This window comes from Labrus bergylta, chromosome 8, assembly GCF_963930695.1.
Source record: "Labrus bergylta chromosome 8, fLabBer1.1, whole genome shotgun sequence".
In the NCBI taxonomy this organism is placed as follows: domain Eukaryota; kingdom Metazoa; phylum Chordata; class Actinopteri; order Labriformes; family Labridae; genus Labrus; species Labrus bergylta.
In genome coordinates this window covers 16,497,700-16,518,673 of record NC_089202.1, presented here as the reverse complement: position 1 = coordinate 16,518,673, position 20,974 = coordinate 16,497,700, and the positions used below count along the sequence as shown (strand labels likewise).

The 20,974-nt window shown below is 40.0% G+C and overlaps 1 protein-coding gene across 1 annotated transcript; it reads left to right on the top strand.

Annotated features, from left to right (window-relative positions):
* Positions 1–499: 499 nt before the first annotated feature.
* Positions 500–20,965, top strand: inpp5b (inositol polyphosphate-5-phosphatase B). Its single transcript, XM_065958160.1, has 23 exons — positions 500–783; positions 1,291–1,369; positions 1,742–1,839; positions 2,003–2,032; positions 2,159–2,269; positions 3,557–3,700; positions 8,355–8,445; positions 10,118–10,288; positions 12,045–12,146; positions 12,428–12,542; positions 13,821–13,937; positions 15,201–15,388; positions 16,189–16,300; positions 16,397–16,506; positions 17,021–17,156; positions 17,392–17,502; positions 17,757–17,922; positions 18,182–18,417; positions 18,511–18,618; positions 19,204–19,288; positions 19,785–19,912; positions 20,024–20,135; positions 20,496–20,965. Exons 1-23 carry the CDS (start codon positions 726–728, stop codon positions 20,603–20,605), a joined length of 2,718 nt encoding a protein of 905 aa, XP_065814232.1. The 5' UTR covers positions 500–725; the 3' UTR covers positions 20,606–20,965.
* Positions 20,966–20,974: the final 9 nt, after the last annotated feature.

Here is a 20,974-nt window from a genome sequence, read left to right as displayed (position 1 = left end):
GGGGCCCCCTGTGAATAGTTTGCCTATAGGGCCCCAACAGACTCTAGAATCAGGCACTCTGACTATTATAACCTACTTCAGTTCATCTGGGTCAAAGTGTCCTTGAGCTTTTTAGGTTAATGCCAAAATAAATCTAGGCTAAAATGTGTCAATATCTATGTCAGTTCCTCTATTTTGGTCTGTCGCAAATGAGCAAAGGTTACTGGGCTACAGAACAACATAACTGACCAATGAATGCAAAGTGCCACATTTAGGCTATTCGGCTCCACTCTTGACAGCCAATAGAAAAATAACGTCCTGTTGCTATAAAACACCCCTGAAACCATTTGACCTCATCAAACTTCCCCGAAAGCGTCTATAAAATTGTGTAATTAGTACGGATACTGCCCTTTTGTAGGCGCTAATCCTCCTTGGAGCACTGGCCTAAAGCCTAATCCAAACAAAACCGAGCTGATGATGACAGCCCAGGTGTGACGTCACTCAGGCAGCACGCAACGATTCTGAATCAGTGCGTGGCAGTCAGACTGGGTCGGGCGGAGGAAGAAGAAGAAAACATCTGGACCGAAAAGGGAATAAAATGTCGGATTACAAGGGACTCTCTCCTCCTGCTGTACGTTCAACTTTTACTTGAGCTAGATATCATTGTCCTGTACTCAAAAACTCCTCCGGGTACTTTCGTGTGGGAACCGAAGTTGTCACTTAGCCGTATACGAGCTGTCATCGCCATGGATCAATCCGTCGCAATTCAAGAAACTTTGGAAAGGGAAGAAAACTGCGTCATAGTATCCTTTGAGACCGTCATGCATTTGGTTTGAATCAACGTCACATCAAAAGGAGAATTGCCTGATTCAAACTACACTGAAATGCGACTGTGTTGAAGACTGTCAAAGTGCTGAGACAGGCCTGTATGATTAAATCCTCCTGCCACATGGTTTACTAATCTGTAAATGTGTTGTAGCCTTCAACCTCACTAGGATTGTCATTTCAATCCAGGTGATACATTTCTTTCCAGTTCGTGTTTTCACAGCAGTAGTTTGGTGCTCAGGATAGTCGGGTGTGACTTCCCAAAAAAACATGGTCCAACATTTGTAGGAAGACCTTTCATCCGCAAGATGGCAACTTTGTTCCACCAGCTGCTGCAGCTGCTCTCTCGTTACACACAGTGGAGAAGGATGCAAAACTATTTTATTCTCATGAGTAAAAGTCACAACACACATGTGTTTGTTCACTTATGCATAACAGTAGGCTAAAAGTCCTGATTGATATATCCTTAACATAGCTGTGAACATGCTGTCCAATGTGATGTCCTCTTTGATGACGCTGAAGAGAGCCGGCTGCTGGGATTGGTGGAGTCTACAAAAGAAAATGCGTACGTTTTTTTTTTTTTTATAAATTGTATAAATCAGCCCCCCTTTTTTTGTAGCACTATGTTTGTGTTCTAACTTTTATAATGAGGTCAGTGTCAGTCACATCTTCTACAGACAGGATATCATCACAAACTGCCATGAAAATGACTACAGAGTTGCAGCAACCTGTGTGACACAGTCACCAAAATGGCATGCTGTGTAGAAACTGTACTGCAGAGCTGCAAGGCTTTAAAACTGCAGCAGGTCTTTAGTGTTTACAGTCCTGCAAGTGCCTTAAAATTGAAGATAAAAACAGTTGAGTCAGAGTGCCAAGAAAATCAGGTAGAACATTATTTCCGAAATGTTTGAATTTAACATACAAAAATATTTTGTAGAATCTTTATTTACACCCATCGGAGGATGGCTATTACTGCTGACGACGTGTCACTGGAGGACATCCTACCCATCTCCCTTGAGTTTTCTGTTGTGGAGGGTGAGCTGCCTTCTTTTCTTTTCTTATGATTAAAAACAGACTGACAGTTAAATCACCACATAATATCATGTTCCTTGAGTTAAATATAGTTTCCAGTAATAACAGCATGTCAGTCATTTCTCTGAAGTGCTTTCACACATTTCTCATGCTTCTCCCTTTGTAGTCTCTTCCCCAGAGGAGCTTGCAGTTGTGGGTGAGTTGCCCTCATTTCCAGAAAAGCTCAGTCATACTGTGATGCGTAACTATATTCAACAGAAGGGACTGAAATAAGCGCCCTTTTTTTCTTTTTCTTGTCTTGTGTTCTTTAATCCGATTCTAGGTGGTGATACCAGGGTGAGGGTTAGCTTCCAGGACGAGGAGCTGGAGCTCAGACTTCCTTTTGGGTCTCACTCGCGGCTCTTCCTCAGTGAGGTCAACAGAGCGTGGAGTGGTAGGTCAGCCCTCAGAGACATGACGCCCAGCTGTCATCGCCTTTATTTGGGATTCTTGCAGCCTTGCAGAAAAATCCGAGAGAAAGTTTGTGGGGGGAGAAATATATTTGGTTGTGTTGCATTTTACTGACAAATATAGCACTCTTCAAACTGCAAATAAGCAGTAAAGGAACACAAACATGGACAGTATTTCATCATAGTAAAGGATTAAAAGTAACATTACAAAAGTCACATCTGTACATGTTAGTGTAGTAGTGTATTTAGTGTCTTAATACACTTTTTTTTTAGGTGTGGAAGTTTTATATCTGGGGATTTCCTTTTCTCTGAACGTAGCAGGAGGGAAATTTTGTCTGAACAACCACAAAATATTCTCGTCCAACAACCCATTTGGAAGAAACCTGCTCAGCCAGTCTTAAGTGTCCTTGAGGTCACATTATGTTGCAAATAATATCATACTTTCATTCTTGTAAGTTTGCCCTCCGTTAAAAGGGAAGATGAGTTTATAAGCTGAAATAAAAACACAAATATGTTTGTGATACTCTTGTATCTGTAGCTGTTGGGATTCAAAAGTTGAATCAGTTTTAAAACTTACAAACGAGTAGCATCACTTCACCTGTCAATGACTGGCTGTGCGTGACACATGGCTGCTGAAAAAAAAGGGAGGGGCGGAGAGAATGGGTGGAGTTTGGATGTGTTTGTTGAGTTTGTCTTTGTCACAGAAATTAAAAACAGGCTTAAAAAGCACGAGTAACTTCCTCTTCAGTTCTTCTCCTGAAGTTCCCACTGTATCCTGTTCTTCTGAATGGAGCTGTTCACTGAAAGGTTAGAAGAGCATCGGCTTTGTTAGGAATGTGTCATTTTCGCCTCTGGCTCGCTATTCTTTTTTTTTTTACATGGGAAACCCCACGTGAGCATGGACGAAGACAGATGTGCTTTATTTTTTTTTCAACGGCACTCTAAGATTAGCCACAAATGTCTTTAACTAGTGATGGAAAGATTAAAGGAAGTGGCACCTGCTGTTGTCAAAAAGAGGAGTGTGAAAAAAGGTAAAGGTAAGCAAGCACATGTGAGCTCTCTTTACTGCACTGCATCTGGAACTTTTTGTTTAAACTAAGAGTGTAATACGAAGTGTAAAGGTGGTATTACGAGTGAACAGTACAGATGTTTATACAAACAAGACTCCTTTATAAACAGGCAGAATGAAACTGTTGCCGGAAATGTTTTTACTATAAACTATCCTGATATATTGTAATTTCCTCGCTCTCCCTCTGTCTGCCTTTCTTCAGATGTGTGCAAGTCTCCAACACAGCAACCCAAATTTGAATGGATCAGCAAGTACCGAAGAGCCTCCAGAGGCCAGGGAGTTGTCAAACAAACCCTTACTCCCCTCGGCAACACCATTACCAAATTAAACCAGCACCGGAAAACAGGTTTGACATCTTATTTCTATTTGTAGACTTTCACAATCACTGTGTCCATATCCACAAACTTGACTGCATTGGAATAGGTTCATGCAGTGTGTAACAGGAAATGCTCCTCGTTGCTTTAGTGTTTGCTCTGTTCTGGCATAGATACCACCACCCTGATAAAAGTCGACTACAAAGGATTGCATAATGAAACTGGGTGGTTTTGCAAGTGCCACTTCCTTTGAATGCAGTTTGCCAAACTTGCATACGAATTGTTACAAATTTCCCCTACAAGTCTTCACGACACCAGTGACATCTGAGCAGAGCTGACAGAACAGGAGCATGTCTAGAGGTGTGTCCAGGGGTGGCCCCCCTTGAAATCTCATGGTTACCCCATGTGCCACCCCAAAATCCTAGACTAGGCTATTTGCCTTGCCAGAGGTGGGACTTATGTTGAAATCCACTATTCAGGCTGTGTTTTTTTCTCCATTTTTAAAATCCTTTAAATTGTGAATTTTGAGTCATTGAAGAACTAAGCTTCAAAGATGTACTCCTATATGTGTTGCCATTATCTTGTACTTAAAAGTCGATGTGATTAGTGCATACAAAAGTGGTGAATAATTGCTCTTCATTCATGTTTGTGCACAAACTTGAGTTCACCCCTGCTCAAGTCAGTGCCCCAGTTGGGCAAAAGTCTGGCCACGCCCCTGCGACACAGGGATAACATTTGTTATGGCTCCTTTGAATTAGATTCAAGATTCAAGATTCAAAATGTTTATTGTCATGTGCACAGTAGGAAACATGTTTCCCTGTACAATGAAATTATGTCTTTGCTGTCCACAATGAATGCCAACAATAAAATATTAAAATTAAACATAAACAGTCAAATAATAATAATAACAATAATAATATATACAATGTAAGTGTGGCATTTAGCCGTGCAAGCCAACATGGCTGCCAAGTCAGCCAGCAAGCCCGACAGTAGGTGGCAGAACTAAACTGAGCAGTCTTAGCCGTCTCTGTGAGCATTAGTAATAACATAAGAGCTTTGCCAGCGAACGCATGTGTAACAATGCCTGCAAGGAAAGAAGATAAGTGAACTTTGCTTTGTTCAACACCGTTTAAGGTGCAGCCCAGGGGCACATAAAATGCAAAACCAACAAGCAATGTCAGGAAATGGTCAAACTTGGAGGATTAAAACAGAATACACAGCAAATCAATGGAAATGTAGCCTATACAGGGATTTTATCATTATTTTTATGGAAAGTGTAATGCAGTTTAACAATTCTACAATTCACTTAGCAGACACTTTTATCCAAAGCAATGTACATCAGAGATTATCCATTCATACACCACCACCAAAGCAGAGGGAGCAATGCAGGGTTAAGCGTCTTGCCCAAGGACACATCGGACATGTTGCTCAGCTGGGGATTGAACCCTTGACCGACTGATTGAGAGGTGACAACTCAACCAACTGAGCCATAGCCTCCCAATTTAACTGCTTTGATAGGCTACTGCTGGACAAAAGTAAGATCCCCTTTATTTTGATCCTGGACTGCGTGACTTTTAACAATACTTGGTCAACCTGCTGCTTCTTGGTGCAGAATAAGAAGTGAACAATCAAACAAGAGCCAAAATATTAAGGACTTTAAAAAAAAAAGCCCAGTAAATGAATCAAGCTGTCGGCTAGTCCAAGAACAGGCAACATGATTATGTATGGAGTTATGGTGTAAATGCACAATTTGTATGCATTTTATGTCAGCATGATCTCTGTGTAATTAGTCCATCATGTTGATGGATCATTTCAAACAGATTTCATGCAGTTTATCATCAAATTAGACATGACGAAGGCTTGCACGAAGCAATAAGGGACACTGCCTGCCACCTTTTTTTTCAAAGTTACATAAGATCAAGGCTGTTTCCTTTTTCTTTTTTTGTCTGTCAGTGAGCTTCATTTCCTGATTCCTGATTGTTAATACTGATGTGATGAAGCATTTTCCGGGTGTGTTTTTCTGCACAGTTAGTGTCGTTGTGTTGGTTCAGCCTTCCTGTCTGCAGCAGAGCAAAGTAAACTCCTCCTCCGGTTAGCATGGGCTGGTCTCAAACCGGACTGGACATTGCTCTTGTGCACAGAATGCGTGGGAGCGGTGCAGGGAGATGTCTGGGGTGATGAGAGACTCTGGTATGTGAAATACTCAAACATTAGTTGATTTTCGAGGTGGTGACAGAGAGCGCCATTGCGTCACTATTTAGCATCCAGTCCAATTATTATTATTTTTTGTTAGCTTCCAAGCTAAGGCTAGTAAGTAGTGGTTGTTCACATTTTAAAGAAGCTGACTTTAGCCAAAATTAGCAAGAGAGTCGGTGACCGTGGGGCGGAATAATGGTTCCGCCTGAGATATATATATATATTTTTCTTATTTGTGTGTCTTCTGTTGCCTTTAAAGTCAAGCTCCAGCTGATGTTAGCCTACGTATGCTAACATTAGAGAGGCTGCTCATGATGGGAAGTGTCCGCTATGTGACAGAAAACGACACACCTGTTGTGTCGGTGTCGTTACAACGATTGTTTTTGACACCCATTTGTTTCCCCGTTTATTAAATTCCTGTTTTTTTTTGTTGTTGTTGTTTTGCACTTGAGGCAATGTGCTGTTTAGTTATCTGCCTGTTCCCCCTCCCTACTTAGCATGTTAGCTTTAAATCAGCTGTCAATGAAAAACTTTCTTCCGCCCGCAAAGTGACAGAGAGGAGCTAAAGTGTGCTCTGCTTTAAGAGAAACCTCTCTGTTATTTATGAACTTCAAACCCAGACACGGGTTTTTTATTATGATGATGCAGTTTTAAATCTACATGTAAGACAGAACTTAAAACAATCGTCCCCCCCTCATGCAGTTTTATCACCTGTAGTTTTATATCATCATCATCATCATCATCGGGGGAAGTTGTGCAATGTTGACCTCTGTGCAAAGTAACCCCTGTTTTAGTTTTAATTCAGTAGTGCATGAATCCTGATATAACAGGCGTTTGTGCTGACTTGCGATCAACCACAGATAGAAAGATATATTGGTGTGTGAAACTGAAGATAGTAAGTGCAACTTCCCCCAGCTGTGGTGTTGTAAGTGAGTTAAGCTCATAAGCTGTAAAAGTAAAAGTAAAGCATGTGTTGGAATGTAACATACTCCATAAGTAATGTTGAATAATACACACAGGACCCTCATGTGGTCAGGACCCAGGATCAATAACAGATGCTGGTTAGGTGCAGTTTGAGATATTAATATTTTCTTATTAAGCAGGGCTTAAGTCACCACCAGTCTGTGTGTTTATTTAATTGATTTTCATTGTGAATGCACTTAAAGACTCTTTGCATTGTAAAGTACAACGTGTGTTTGATTACTGTTGTTCCACCTTTACCGATGCGGTGTTGTTCACTCTAAAATGGGCTTAAACTTAAAACCCAAATGTATTCCTTGTTTTGTAGGTTAGGTTGGATAACTCTGGAGACAATTTGACAGTTACATGTGGAGTTTTTTTTTCTGTGGGCAGTGAAGCTTTCACAGTTTGGTGTCGGTTTTATCGGTCAAACAAAGAGCCATCTCCCTTTGTCAGTTTCCTGTTCAAACAAAAAAAAACAGTCACTGCAATAGAAATGCAACATCATTTCATGATAGTTAAAGTAGATGCTGTGTAGCCTAACCTTTTATGCGTTGTTATTCTTTTTTTTGTTTTATCAAAGCCGACATTTTGACATTTTCTGAGAGTTTGTTACACAAGTTGCACAGTTAAAGTTTGAGTGATAAGAACATTCCTTTTTTAAAGCGAAGAGGCTGCAATAATGTTGACATATTTACTCATGATATCTGTGTTTAGATCAGTAGATGTCAGCAGCATATTCGAGCCATGGGTTGATAAGTTGAAAGCTCCATACATTTCAGACTAAATCTGTCACACGTGTGATCGCATTTTAAGTGATGAAGTGGAAATCAAACTAACAAAGAGAGGTCATGAAAGTAAAAACAATTACAAGCAGTCTTGCTAGCTTGTAAAAAAAAATAATCTAATGGGACATTAAGCACTACTGTTGCTCAGGTGCACTCGTAATAATGTATCCTGATTCCTGCTTTAACTTGAAGGAGTTTTAGTTCCTGCTCATAGAGCCTGGCTTTGCCTTTCAGAGGAGCCAGCTGTGTTGCCTGCCAAGCTCCAGGAGACAGGGGCCATGCTGTCTCATACCTCACACTCGCCCATTAAATCCAGCTACTTAGGATGCAATAACTGTAACCAGCTGCAAAACACCGCTTCAGGCAATTAGACACAACAACTGAGACCTGACTTTGCACTTTTTATTGACTTGTGTGTTACTGTGCTTTTTTGTTATTGTTCTATGTCATCATTCATTTATTATCTATTATAATAATTTGAGAGTTGGAAAGGGGTTGTTCAGGGCTGGGTTTTCTCAGTAGCCTGTCATTACTAAGGGCAGATTTTCAAAAATGTTGATGCCACTATCTCCCATCAGTAAAACTAGCTTCCTTCAAACATGATATTTATCATTCAGAGTGCACGCAGCTCTGACGCACATGGCATCAGATCTGTGTTATAATATTTACCAGTTAACTCTCTGTGATGAATATTAATAACACTTTGTTGTTATTCCTTTTCTCTCCTGCTGTTCTCAAACAGAAAAATCCTCGGACAAAAAGGGAAATATAGACAAGGAGAAAGCTTCTAACAGCGTCACACAGAAGTCCAAAGCATATTCCAGCACAGAGAGGTAAGGCCGCTTGTTAAATTTCACTCCTGGGAGCTTTCAAAACCAGAACTCTTTATTCAGGCTGAATGCATGAACTTCTTTTAATTCATTTTTGGCCCATTAGCAAATAATGTGGTACGCAACGATTGGTGAGAAGAAGTGTCATGTCTTGTGTTCATGTTGAAACGTGAAAGAAAATGACAGCAGTGTGTGGAGTCTTACACCGTCTCTGGGAAAGTTGTTCTATTTGTTGAGGTGTTCCAGTGACATTTCAAGAAGAGAGGCTAAGAGCAATCTTTTTAATATATCAAATCTCATAGCTCCTTTGAGAACAGGCATGAATAATTACCAACAAATAACGAAAAACCGCGGGCATCAAAATCTGCAATTTGCTAAATTGTTAGTTGTTGTTTTGGTATTGGCCCTTATTTTCACTATTGATGCATTTCTATATAATAATAATAGTCTTTATTTATAGAGCACTTTTCAAAATCAACTTACAAAGTGCTCTACAAAGACAACAAATATATTACTACCTCATCCTAACATTGAGCGTTGAACTTTTATCTTCTTTCTGTTGCAATCGCTAGCACATCTGCATATGTTCTTCCTGTGGCTTAATCAGTGTTAACATCTCCGTGCTGCGCAAAGGATTGTTGGTCAAAACTGGCTTGTTGCTCTTATTGCACCATGCTGCAGATGTATCGAGGCACCCTGATAGCTTTAGCATATTGTATTTGACATGTATGCATTGTTACATAGATCTTTATCTAGCATTCTTAACAGTATTATATGAGCAGTAGATGTACCCTACTTGCTGGGTGCATGTATGTATTTTTGATGCAATCACTTTACATTAAGATCAGTGAAATAGTGTGAAACTACTGGTAGAAATCTGAACATTAAAGCAGGGTTACACTTTCAAAAATATTGCTCCTTAGGGCTTAAAAATATCACAGGTTAGCTCACAAGTTAAAATAAAATATATTTCAGTATTACTGAGTATCATTGGGTTATTTTTGAGATTGCACTGGGTAAAGCCAAAAACATTTGCTATGTATTTAGTGAGTAAAGTAAAAGTGCACCACAAGATAAAACACAATTAAGATCAATTGTGTACCCTTCTCATCCAGTTTTATAATTATACTGTGTACATATCTGGAAGCAGCTCGGTGATGAGGGTTGATTTAAAATGCATATTTGTTCAGTTGTTTAACCTGGAAGCCACTGCTGCCTCTCTTGGAATAGAGCCTATACTCTGACATGGACGTTAGTTACAGCATATTCCTGGACGATTACAGGCTCCAGGGGTATTACATTTCGTACTCTCCTCTTAGCCGCATTCCATATTGACGGCATAGATATTGAGCTTCTTTGCAAAGCCAGAGTTTGTCACTGTAGTGATCTACTACTGTACATTAGGCTGTTAGTCTGAAGCCGAGTGTGATGTCTCTTTAATGCCATGTTTTTATTATTAGCTTCTTGCAGCTGCATGGTTGGATGCAGATGGAGCTCAGTATCCTAAATGTCAACAAGGATTTCTACATGTCGACACAAATAGAAAAATCTATCAAATGCTCAACCTACTGATCATTTTTTCCCTCTGAAATTGCACAAGCGTGACCCCGTTTCTATCTTTGTCTGTCTCCTCTCCCCCCGCGTCTAACTGTTACTTCTTCTCTCCCGTGTTCAGCCAAGCCATCTCCAGTCGAGAAGACCGGGATGACCTGGTGCGCTCCTCCAGCCACACCCCGTCTAACAAATCTCAGATACTGGCCATGCCGCAGTTTGGCCTGCGAGACAACCTCATCAAGTGTGAGCTGCTGAAGAATGAGGACCTCTACACGTACTTGGAGGATTTCAGGTATTTTATTCTAAAATGTTTGTTTTGCCCATTTTCTATTTATTTATTTTTTTGTGCATGTTTGGCACATTGTTTCAAAAGTCACAGATTTTTCAAACACTCATAAAGAAACAAAACATATTGATTCCCAGTCTTGTAAGCTGATAGTTTTTCTCAATATGAAACAAAGTTAAAAGTGTTTAGGAAAAGGAATGAGAAAGCATTTAACCCAAACCAAAAAAAGGCCTCTGACCAGTGCTTTATAACTGCATTATAGGGATTATTCTGTTCACAGTACTTTGCAAATAAATCTTAGGCTTTAAGTTTAGAAGGCGATTCAGGATATTTCCTACGACATAGTAATGTCTCTGCTGTCCAGTTCCAAATATGGAACCGAGTCTAAAACTTTTTTTTTGAAGACATTTTGTGCAGGAGAAGTGTGTGAGCCCACAGTGTTACTGTGAGTGCTGTTTGTTTCATAGACGTGTTATGTAAAAAGAATGAGTCAACATCTGTGGGTTTGTATTTCTGTGTACTTAGCTCTTCTCTATATCAAGCACCACTACCTCAGATGCCTTAAAAAAAAACCCAGGGGCACTATCATGCTGTGCCTCAGATCTTCAGCTCAGTTTTTATTGTTGTCCAAATTTAATATAAAAGGATGCATTTTTATGAGTCAGCATCATGAACCACACTGCCTCCTGCTGGTAGATCTGTGCCTTGATATGTACACCCTTGCTTAGAGTAAAGAAAATAATTAAAATGAATATTGATATGAAGGTGAATGGAATCAGTCATACAGTGTACAATAGAAAAACATGTCTACACAAACACTTGAAGGCCGCCCCCCCAATATAATGGTAGGGGAAACACTGTATACTATATATGTACCATTAGTATACACAAAAGCTCATCCAGAATTTGTGCAGGTACTTACCTTTTCATATGTGTAAATACCTTTTTTAAATGTAGGAGGTGATGACTGTATTATAAGCTGGAGTAGCGGATAAACCAAAACGGCACATTTTGCTTGGGCACATGCATTCCCTGCTTTCATCTCATATTACAGTCAATTCCAAGAATGTGAAAATGAAAATCCCTGCTGACCTGCACATATGGGGGAAAAAGGCCTAGATAAGCAACTCTCTAAGATATTTGTTGTAAGAGAGCTTCAGCATCTTTCTAGTGCAGAGTGAAAGTCAGCACACACACAGAAGAGCTCCTGTGAGGCAGCTCTATGGAGGTCAGAGAGGAGGGCTTCCTGCTCATTTCTGAAATGCCAGAATAAATCTCAATGACCCTCTTACCATTTTCTCACAATTATGACGCTCTTCAACGAGCATTAAAGCTCCAGAGGGGCTGCTGGATGGTCAACTAATACCTCTTTAGAGCCTCTTTGCATTGTGTACTCCTCTTGCAGGCAGGGGAGTTCTGAAGCTGTTCTGACAGAGTATACCAGCTCTTTAGATGAATAGTCACATCGCTGCAAAAAGGTTGTGCTTTTCAACCTACATGTAACAAAATGTCTGCATAGGAGCTAATAGGTACTGCAGTGAAGCATTAATATCTTTTTTTTTATATATATAGAAATGGAGGTCATTGATTCATTATTTTAATTCCCACTGGTGTGAATTTAAAGTTCTTGAAAAGGCATGTTTGCTGCAGACCCTCACAGTCAGCAGGATAAACTCAAAATAGTAACCACTTGTTCAAACAATCTGTGACCCTGTATTCCTTTCCTGTACGCCCAGTCCTGATCTCTCCCTGTTCCATCTAGCATTTTCCTCGGCACGTATAATGTGAATGGACAGATTCCGAAGGAAAGTCTCCGTCCTTGGCTGAGCTGCACCCTCAACCCCCCGGACATCTACTGCGTGGGGTAAGTCACAATCACCTTGTTGGGGAATAGCCTTGCCTAATCCCATTACAATGAAAGAGATATACTACTAGAACCTTTGAGAGGTGTACGCATCATTGATCCTGTTTTAAGTAGGAGAACAAGCCCACCCACAGATTCAGCTGCAAGTGTTAACTAATCCTGCCTACATTTCAGATTGCTACTTTTGGAACAGTTTGACAATACCATGAAAGAACTGGGGTAAAGCTTGAACATGTGAGTCAACCTCTCAAATAAGTTTCATTGTTTGTCCTTCTGGGCAGTTTTCAGGAGCTCGACCTCAGCAAAGAGGCTTTTTTCTTCAATGACACCCCAAAAGAGCTGGAGTGGACGAAGGCTGTGACTGAGGCTTTGCATCCAGATGTCAAGTATGCCTTAGTAAGGAAGTCTTTTTTTTTTTTTTTTTTTTTTATATTTACAGCACTTCTTGACAAATAATGAGTATTTTTGACTGTCAATGTTATTGCACAGACTGCCAGTGAATGCTTCAGGGCACTGTCTTTTTTCTTGTCCAACTCGTTACTCAGTATCACCCCGATTCTTCATACAAAAAGCAAACAAGATATTTTAGGAATGAATGCATAACATTTTCCCAGTGGCAAATATACGTTTTTTGAGATGTACATGGTTGTGTTCAGCAGTTTAACCTTCACAGATTAAATTAAAAAAAGATCCAATGACTTAAAGGAAGCAACTGGCATTGCAATAAAATGTATACTCTTCTTGTTTGTATACCCCGTACTCTGTGTAAAGGACGTGTGAATTGTTGTTAGCACAAAGGCTGGTACCATATTCAGTTCTGATCAGTTAAAATATATATGTATACTATATTTGAAACTGCAGGCAAATTATATGTTTAGGAATATGTTCATGTTACAGTGAAGTAGCAGGTACCTCCAACAGGTTCTGTCTATGATCCATAATAACTGTCTACTTCAATCTATATCATCAAATTACAAGGATTATTTCACAGCATCATCCTATGGAACGGTCATGATAGCCCTGCATATTTCAGGAGCCATGTTCGTAATCACATTTATCTTTCTTTCTCTTTTTCTTCTCCTTACTTGCTTTCGTCTTCTTCTTTTTTTTTCTGAGAGTGCTGACTCGGGCTTAGTAGCTTCTTCATTTCATGGCGAGGCTGTTTTCTTCAAGTCTTCGAAAGGATTAGACGATTTCTGTAATTTAAGGAGCCAGTATTATGACGTGTCACCTCTTCATCCGCAATTGTTGCTGACTAAAGCACACTCTGTTGATCTGCAACTGACACTTATTTTCCTAATAACTGAGTGTTAGCTCGTGTAGAACTGTCAGAGAGGCTTCTCAGACTCTTTCCCCCCCTCCCCCACGCCCAACAGCTTCATATTTAGTATATTATTTTGCTTCTGTTTGTCTTGAAGATAAGACAGGCTCTGCAACGTCTTGAAATTGAAATAATTCCGTTGTTCATACTGCAGTTAAAACTCAGTAAAAATGCTGATGGAAGAAGCACAGCACATTATGCCTTCTTTATGTGGCTACAGGGGTATTGGTACCCCTCTTTGCTACCAATCAAATAAAAATACCCAGCATATTTGAAGGTTCAATAACTACTGTGTCTCTTTCTTCTTCCTCATATGTCAAGACATTTGTTAATTCAATCCTCCTCTGTTCCAGGTAAAGCTGGTGCGACTGGTGGGCATCATGCTGATCTTCTATGTGAAGAAGGAGCATGCAGAGTTCATCTCTGACGTGGAGGTTGAGACTGTGGGAACTGGCATCATGGGAAGGATGGTAAGGGCTGATAATGCAGGTCTTGTTTGTTCATGCCCAGCTCATGGATATGCTGTTGTTTTCTAATGATGTTTTCTTCTAAACAGCACTGAAGTGTTGTGCTGTTGAATTCTATTGTCATAGTTAAAATATCCAGTGTGACACATTGTGTACATTTTAGCTGTGTGTTCGTTCACAGCAGTGCAGGAGCAGCAGCATGCCTGGGGGTAAAAACACTTTATTGATATAATAATAGGACTCAGTAGTCAAAGACTGTCAGACATTGGCGATGGACAACAATATTGTGGATCCACTAACACCTCCACCTCCATCAGAGAAGCAATGATCAACCTCCATGCTAAAAAACGAGCTGCACAGCGCAGTAACACTACGGAGAAGATGTCATTCGTCCACGTCTTTTCCTCTTTGTCATAGCACACACAAAAAAAATTATGTTTTTAACTACTTCCCTTCTGTGGTGTTATATGAAATGTCTTTTGTTTCTGCAAACTTAAAGATGCCTTGCATTCATTGGGAGCACCTCTCCTGAGGTAAGACGTGATGTAGAAAGAACGACGCCGACGCAGCAACTGTCCGCTATACGACGCTATGAGAATATTTGCCTTTATATCAATGCTATGTGTAGTTTGATGTATTAACAATATCGACAAAAGAGTGGAGAACAACATACTGAAGAACAGAAAACGTAACGCACCTGGTGAATTACTTGCACTGAGATCGTAGCGGTAGCATGCATACACACTATTCAAAAATGTGGCTGTTTGTGTTCACACATACAGCTCCTCCGGCAAATATCAAAAGTGAAAGGTGCGAAAGCCCTATATGACTGTAATGTGCACAAAAGTGTTGTTCAAAGTCTTGTTCATCCTTCAGTTTTCTCTTGAATTTAGAACGCATTCATTCATGAGGCTCTGTTTCCCGTAACTCCCAACTCCATTCCTCATGCAGTGTAGCATAATAAGTTATTCTTGTCTAGTTTTCTGGCCTTGCTTACTTAGCAGTCCCTGCAGCACAGAGCAGATGGCTGGCTGTGACCAGTGGGGCCTTTTGTAAGGTTGCTCTATCCTTTCCTGCTTGAAAGAGAGACTGGTTTTATGGAATGCACCAACGATCCTCTGAAACATGCAGAGTATTAAAGGTCTTGGTTAATATCTGATTACTGTCGGGCAAAGGAGCATATAGGTTTCATAGTTGTGCCGTTTCAATGTTTCTCACTTCATCACTTTCTCCCTTTTATCTTTTCAATCACTCATTTATTCACAGGGAAACAAGGGTGCTGTTGCAATCCGTTTTCGCTTCCACAACTCTGATATCTGCGTAGTCAACTCTCATTTAGCCGCCCACATCGAAGAATATGAGAGACGCAATCAGGACTACAGGGACATTTGCAGTCGTCTCCTGTTTCGCCAGCTTGACCCTACCCAGCCTCCACTCACCATCATGAAGCATGAGTATGAAACCTGTTGTGTCATCATTTACATTAAAAGTCATGTCCCAGCAACTCAATGGAAGATTAAGGCCCCGTGTCCACCTAGTGTTTTTTATGAGCGTCAGCGTCTTTTTTTCAATGGTTTTCAAAATGTATGATATTCCCTGTAGTTTTGCCGTCTTACATACATTTAAAAGTCACTGAGTCGTGTCGGCCTTAGAGCGGCGTTGGTCAACAGACTGTTGTCATCGAGACAGAACGGATGTGCAGCGCTTTTCTTTCTCAGCACACAAATGCTTCAATCTATCGCTCCTGAGCGGACAGCCAACGCTTTTCTGCCAGGGAAAACTCCTCAGGTGGACACGGGGCCTAAGACTTTCTGAAGAAGCAGAGTAGGGTTTTTTTGGCGCAACCTCACCAACTCCCAAGGTGCAGGCAGAATGAAAAGGCTTGAAGAGGTCAAAAAGCTCCAGCTGCTCTTGTTCTTTAAAGCTTTGAAAGACTGACACGTTTCAGCTTGTGGCCTTCATCAGGGACATCCAACAAGCCGAAACGCGTTGGTCTAATTAAGGTTGTTCTTTAAACCAAGTGTTGCTGGAGCTTTTCGACCAGATTAAGACTTTGTCAAAAAAAAAACCTTGAATTATAAATCTGCTTTGGCCTCCATTGTTTATTTGGATTTATGTTTAGGATTAGTTTGCTTTGTTGTGGCCGAAAATGATATTACAAAACATTGTTCGATTTCAGCCTTGAACTATTTGATCACATTCAATTTATATCTTTATTTTTTCTTACTTAATTTGTCTTTGCTTCCTTCATTAGTGTGGTATTGTGGATTGGGGACCTGAACTACAGGCTCAGTGACGTTGAAGTCGAATATGTGAAGGAGCTAATCAGCAAGAAGAACTTTGAAACACTGCACAATTACGATCAGGTGATATCAACGGTCCCTTCTCTTCTGCTGTTAAATTAGTCTTTACTCATAATTCATGTTGATGAGTGACGCTTACCTGCTACATGTTGTCCTCAGCTCAAGAGGCAGATCAATGAGAAGGCTGTGTTTGTTGGCTTTGTTGAAGGAGAGATTACTTTTCAGCCAACCTACAAATATGACACCGGCTCTGACATGTGGGACACAAGGTAACTTCGTCTTATGACAGTGTGACTGTGGAAATCATGGTGGGACCTCATGTTAGGGGATTATGCTTCAATGATACTAGTATATTCATGTTTAAGAGGAGATCATTTACTAAGGTTATATTTAACTACACCTGTTGTTTTTTTTGTTGTTTTTTTTTGTGACACACACAAAGTAAATCCTCCTCATCCTTCACTCTGCCCCCTCCTTACCATATTTAATGTCAATGAAAGCTTTCTAGTCTACAAACAGTCCTCTCACTATTTACATGCTGGTCTTATACGAGAGGGTCATCTTTCTACATGCTCTGCTACCCTAAAATAACTTCCTTTTAATGGAGAGTGTATTACAATATGAAATCTGACATTGTCACGAGAAAGTTCCCTTCATTTTATTTTGTTTAACCATGCACAGACATGTTGTAAAACATCTGTCATTTTGCCCCATTGCTGATAAAAGACATTATATAGTACAATATGTAATACACATACTTTACGACTATTCTTCTGCTTTTAGTGAGAAATGCCGCGTACCTGCCTGGTGTGACCGTATCCTGTGGAGAGGGAAGAATATCAAGCAGCAACATTATCAGAGTCACATGGCTCTGAAGACCAGTGACCACAAACCAGTCAGCTCTGTGCTGGTCACAGGGGTAAGCACTTTAGCCTCTATCCTTAGTATCACTTTGTTGTTGTTTTGTGTTTAGATTCAGTGGTAAGCCTTTTGAAACTCAAGTAAACATTTTTTGAAGTATGTGAGGGAAGAAGAGATGATCAGTAAATGAAACGTGCATTGAAATTGAACTTAGTCATCATTTTTATCTAGAGTTATTATTTAATAGTTTTACAGCACAGATGCCTTGACACATTTCTTGTCTATCCCTGCAGATTAAGAGAGTTAATGCTGACGACTATAAGAAGACCTTTGAAGAGATTGTTCGCAATATAGATAAAATGGAGAATGAGTGTATCCCATCTGTAACCCTGTCCAAGCAAGAGGTAACGATTCCTATCACTTTCTGTCACATGCAGTGTAACAAGATCTTTAAAATCTCTGTCGAATAACGTGCAGTAAATATTCCTCTGATAATGTTACTCATGTCATTCAGTAAGTAAACCACCACTAATGAATCTGTGTATTGATCTGGGGCTCTGAGTCTAATCTAGCGCTTTACAGGATACATTTACCGGTCCATGAAACAGAGAAGCGTCCTCCTCATCCAGCCTAATGAAACTTTTTTCTATCCTTTCAGTTTCACTTTAAGGACCTGAAGTTCATGCAGCACCAGGCAGAGACACTGAGCCTCTTCAATGACGGGCAGGTCCCGTGCCAGTTTGAGTTTATCCAGAAGCCGAATGAGCCAACGTACTGCAAGCCTTGGCTCACAGCCAACCCCCCAAAAGGCTTTATCGCTCAGGGTGAGTAGGAGATTAAGTAGAAAGAAGCACAACGCAAGCTATGGGGCCTGATCTTTTTGACTCTGACTTGAAATGAGAAGATGACATTTCAGCACAGATTAGAGATGTCTTGATGCTGTCCTCAAACAGCACTACCTCACGAAGTCAGCAGTAACCCTGTCACAGTTTTACAACTCACTGGTGATGTAGCTAGTACATCATGGGATATGACTGTCCAGCCACCTGTTTACTTTGTGTGTTCATCTTTCTCTACACCTAGGTGGCTCTGTGGACATTGAGCTTGAGGTGTTTGTTAACCGCTCAACAGCGCCTGACCTTAACTCTGGAAAGGAGCAGATAGAAGACATCCTGGTGCTCCACCTGGAGCGTGGCAAAGACTACTTTATCTCTGTGGCAGGCAACTACATGCCCAGCTGCTACGGCACATCCATTCGCTCTTTGTGTCAGCTAAGGGAGCCCATCCAAGACATGCCGCCGGAGGTCCTCCGTGAACTGGTGAGTGCTTGAACGTGGATGGCGGCAACGGTGTCCTTGAAATATCTCCTCTCTATTAAGGATTGGCTCTTCTCTTTTTGTTTTCTGCGTCAGGTGGAAATGTCTGGAGATAAGAATGCAGCAAAAACTGAAAAGCCTCTTGACATTCCTAAAGAACTGTGGATGATGGTGGATCACTTGTTCCGCAATGCAATCAAACAGGTCAGGAAATATGATGCTGAAATTTCTCATTGGGTGTTATTATAAAATCTATAAACACTGTTCTTCTATTTAGTTTTTTATTGGTGCCCTTGTTCTCAGTACATGTCGTGAAAGTCATTATTTAAAGCTGTTGTAATCTTTCCGACTGCACAAATAAACACAAGTTGAAGAACACTGCAGGAATTAAACTAAATAAACGTTTTCAGATTGAGGAAACCAACTTACTGGTGAGACTCTGCAGTTGAGACTGCAAGCCAAATAACTCTTAGGAGGTTTGTTGAGACTTAGAGGAATTAATATTTTTAAAAGCCTTGATTCAGGTAATTCTCACACAGGATTGTGCTTTTTAATTTTAATTGAGTTCATCTCAGCTGAACTGTGGATGAAACCATAAGAGCATTTTTCTGTAGGCCAAGTGAGCCTGTTTTTTGATGTAGCTAATCATACTGCGTTTGTTTTTGTTTTTTTAACTGACTGAAATTAATACTAATGCTTCTTCACGATCTTCAAATTCAAACTAGTTAATTAGAATGTTGAATCACCATTTTCTATATAGTCATTTTTTTACTGTCCTTTTATTTGCAGGAAGACATTTTTCAGCAACCTGGGCTCCGGACTGAGTTTGCAGAAATAAGGGATTGTCTCGACACTGGCATGCCAGATTCTCTCCGTATCCTTCTTTACGTTTGAATAACCATGAGTGAAAAAATATGTTGAGCTCTAAGGAAAATGTTGTTAATTATTACATTGCCGTCCATGTTTTTTTTCTGCTGGTTTGTCATTGAACTCTTCTACAGTTGGTTTTATACAAAACAGTAATGAGTGGAACAGAGGTGAGATTTTTCAGACACAGAGGGAATAATCATCCATATCAATCATAATCTGCCCTTTGTTTCCCCTCTTGTTTTGAACAATGCAGCAGGAGAAAGACACAGGACCATTTGCTACAATTATCAGATGATGGAGATATAAACTGTTGAATTAAAGCTGACTGTTGGCACTTTGCCCTTTTATTTCTGTGAATTCTACTCTGTATCTGTCAGTCTCATGGTTAAACTTTTAAAAGTGTGTAAGAGTATATTTCAGTCTTATTTTGCACCGACTACATTTAAAAAAGAAGCAGTTTCTGCTCCAGAGTCAGTTCCTTGACTTTTGTTGACCTGCAGCTGGAAGCAACCACTCAGTGGCCGAGGCCTTGCTTCTCTTTCTTGATGCTCTACCAGAGCCGGTGGTTCCCTTCACCTTTTACCAGCAATGCCTAGAAAGCTGTTCCAGTGCCAGTCTGTGTGAGAAAGTGAGTTTAATAGCCCACAGCTGATAACCATTAGTCTTCTTGCAAACGTGTCAAATTACACAATTAAATCTTTGGATTTTGTCATATTAAGGTGATGCATTTTGTCTTCAGGTTATTTCTATGCTACCTCAGTGCCATCAAAATGTGTTCAACTACTTAGCTGCCTTTCTGCGTGAGCTGTTGAAGAATTCGGCCAGCAATCGGTTAGATATCAACATCTTGGGTAAGAAATCAAAGTAGTTGCACTTCCTAATTGTATTTTGTTGCTTTGTGCTTGAGTCAGCATGATGAGTAAGTGAGGAGTCACTAATAAATAAAGCAAAAAAAAAAATGAAATGAATGAAAATCATGTTAATTATGCGGTTATGTTTGTGACTCATGGACAGTTTGAACTGGCTCCCTTTGTAATACTTTGTGTAAATAAGATAGTTTTTGTAAGCATTGGAAAATGTTTACCCCACATAGATGACTAATTGTTTTCATTATTGAATGTGTTGCTAATGCTAATAGAAAAAGTACAATTAAGAAGAAGAACAAATTGGTAACTTGTTGATAAAAATTATTTCCCTTTTTTTCTGTTTAGCAACCATTTTTGCCTCCTTGCTCCTGAGGTCACCTACAAAACAGGATCTTGCAGAGAAGAGGAAGACTCAGGAGTTTTTTCAGCACTTCCTGACACAAGGCTCCTCTTAGACAGAGGACTTCTCCCTCATTTTCTCCACGCTGAAGCTGAACACTAAAACTGTACAGTCCAGTATTTGAAATAAACTGTTATAATTTCATAAATTCTTATTTGGCTCTTTGTATAGATATAGAACAGCATTATTGTAAGGGACATTTCTTATCTGATATTAGTTTGTTTCAAAGAAATGTTTGTAATCTGTTGATGCACAGAGTTTATTGTATATTGTTGAACATCTGTAGAGTCCTAACAAGATTTTAATGTATGTATATTTTATTTAAAAAAAAAAAAAAAAAGGATAATTTGTACATTAATGTTCAGATTGCAACAGAATATCACTTTTCTACATAAAGCTGTTGGGAAGAAAAAAGGTTGTGTGT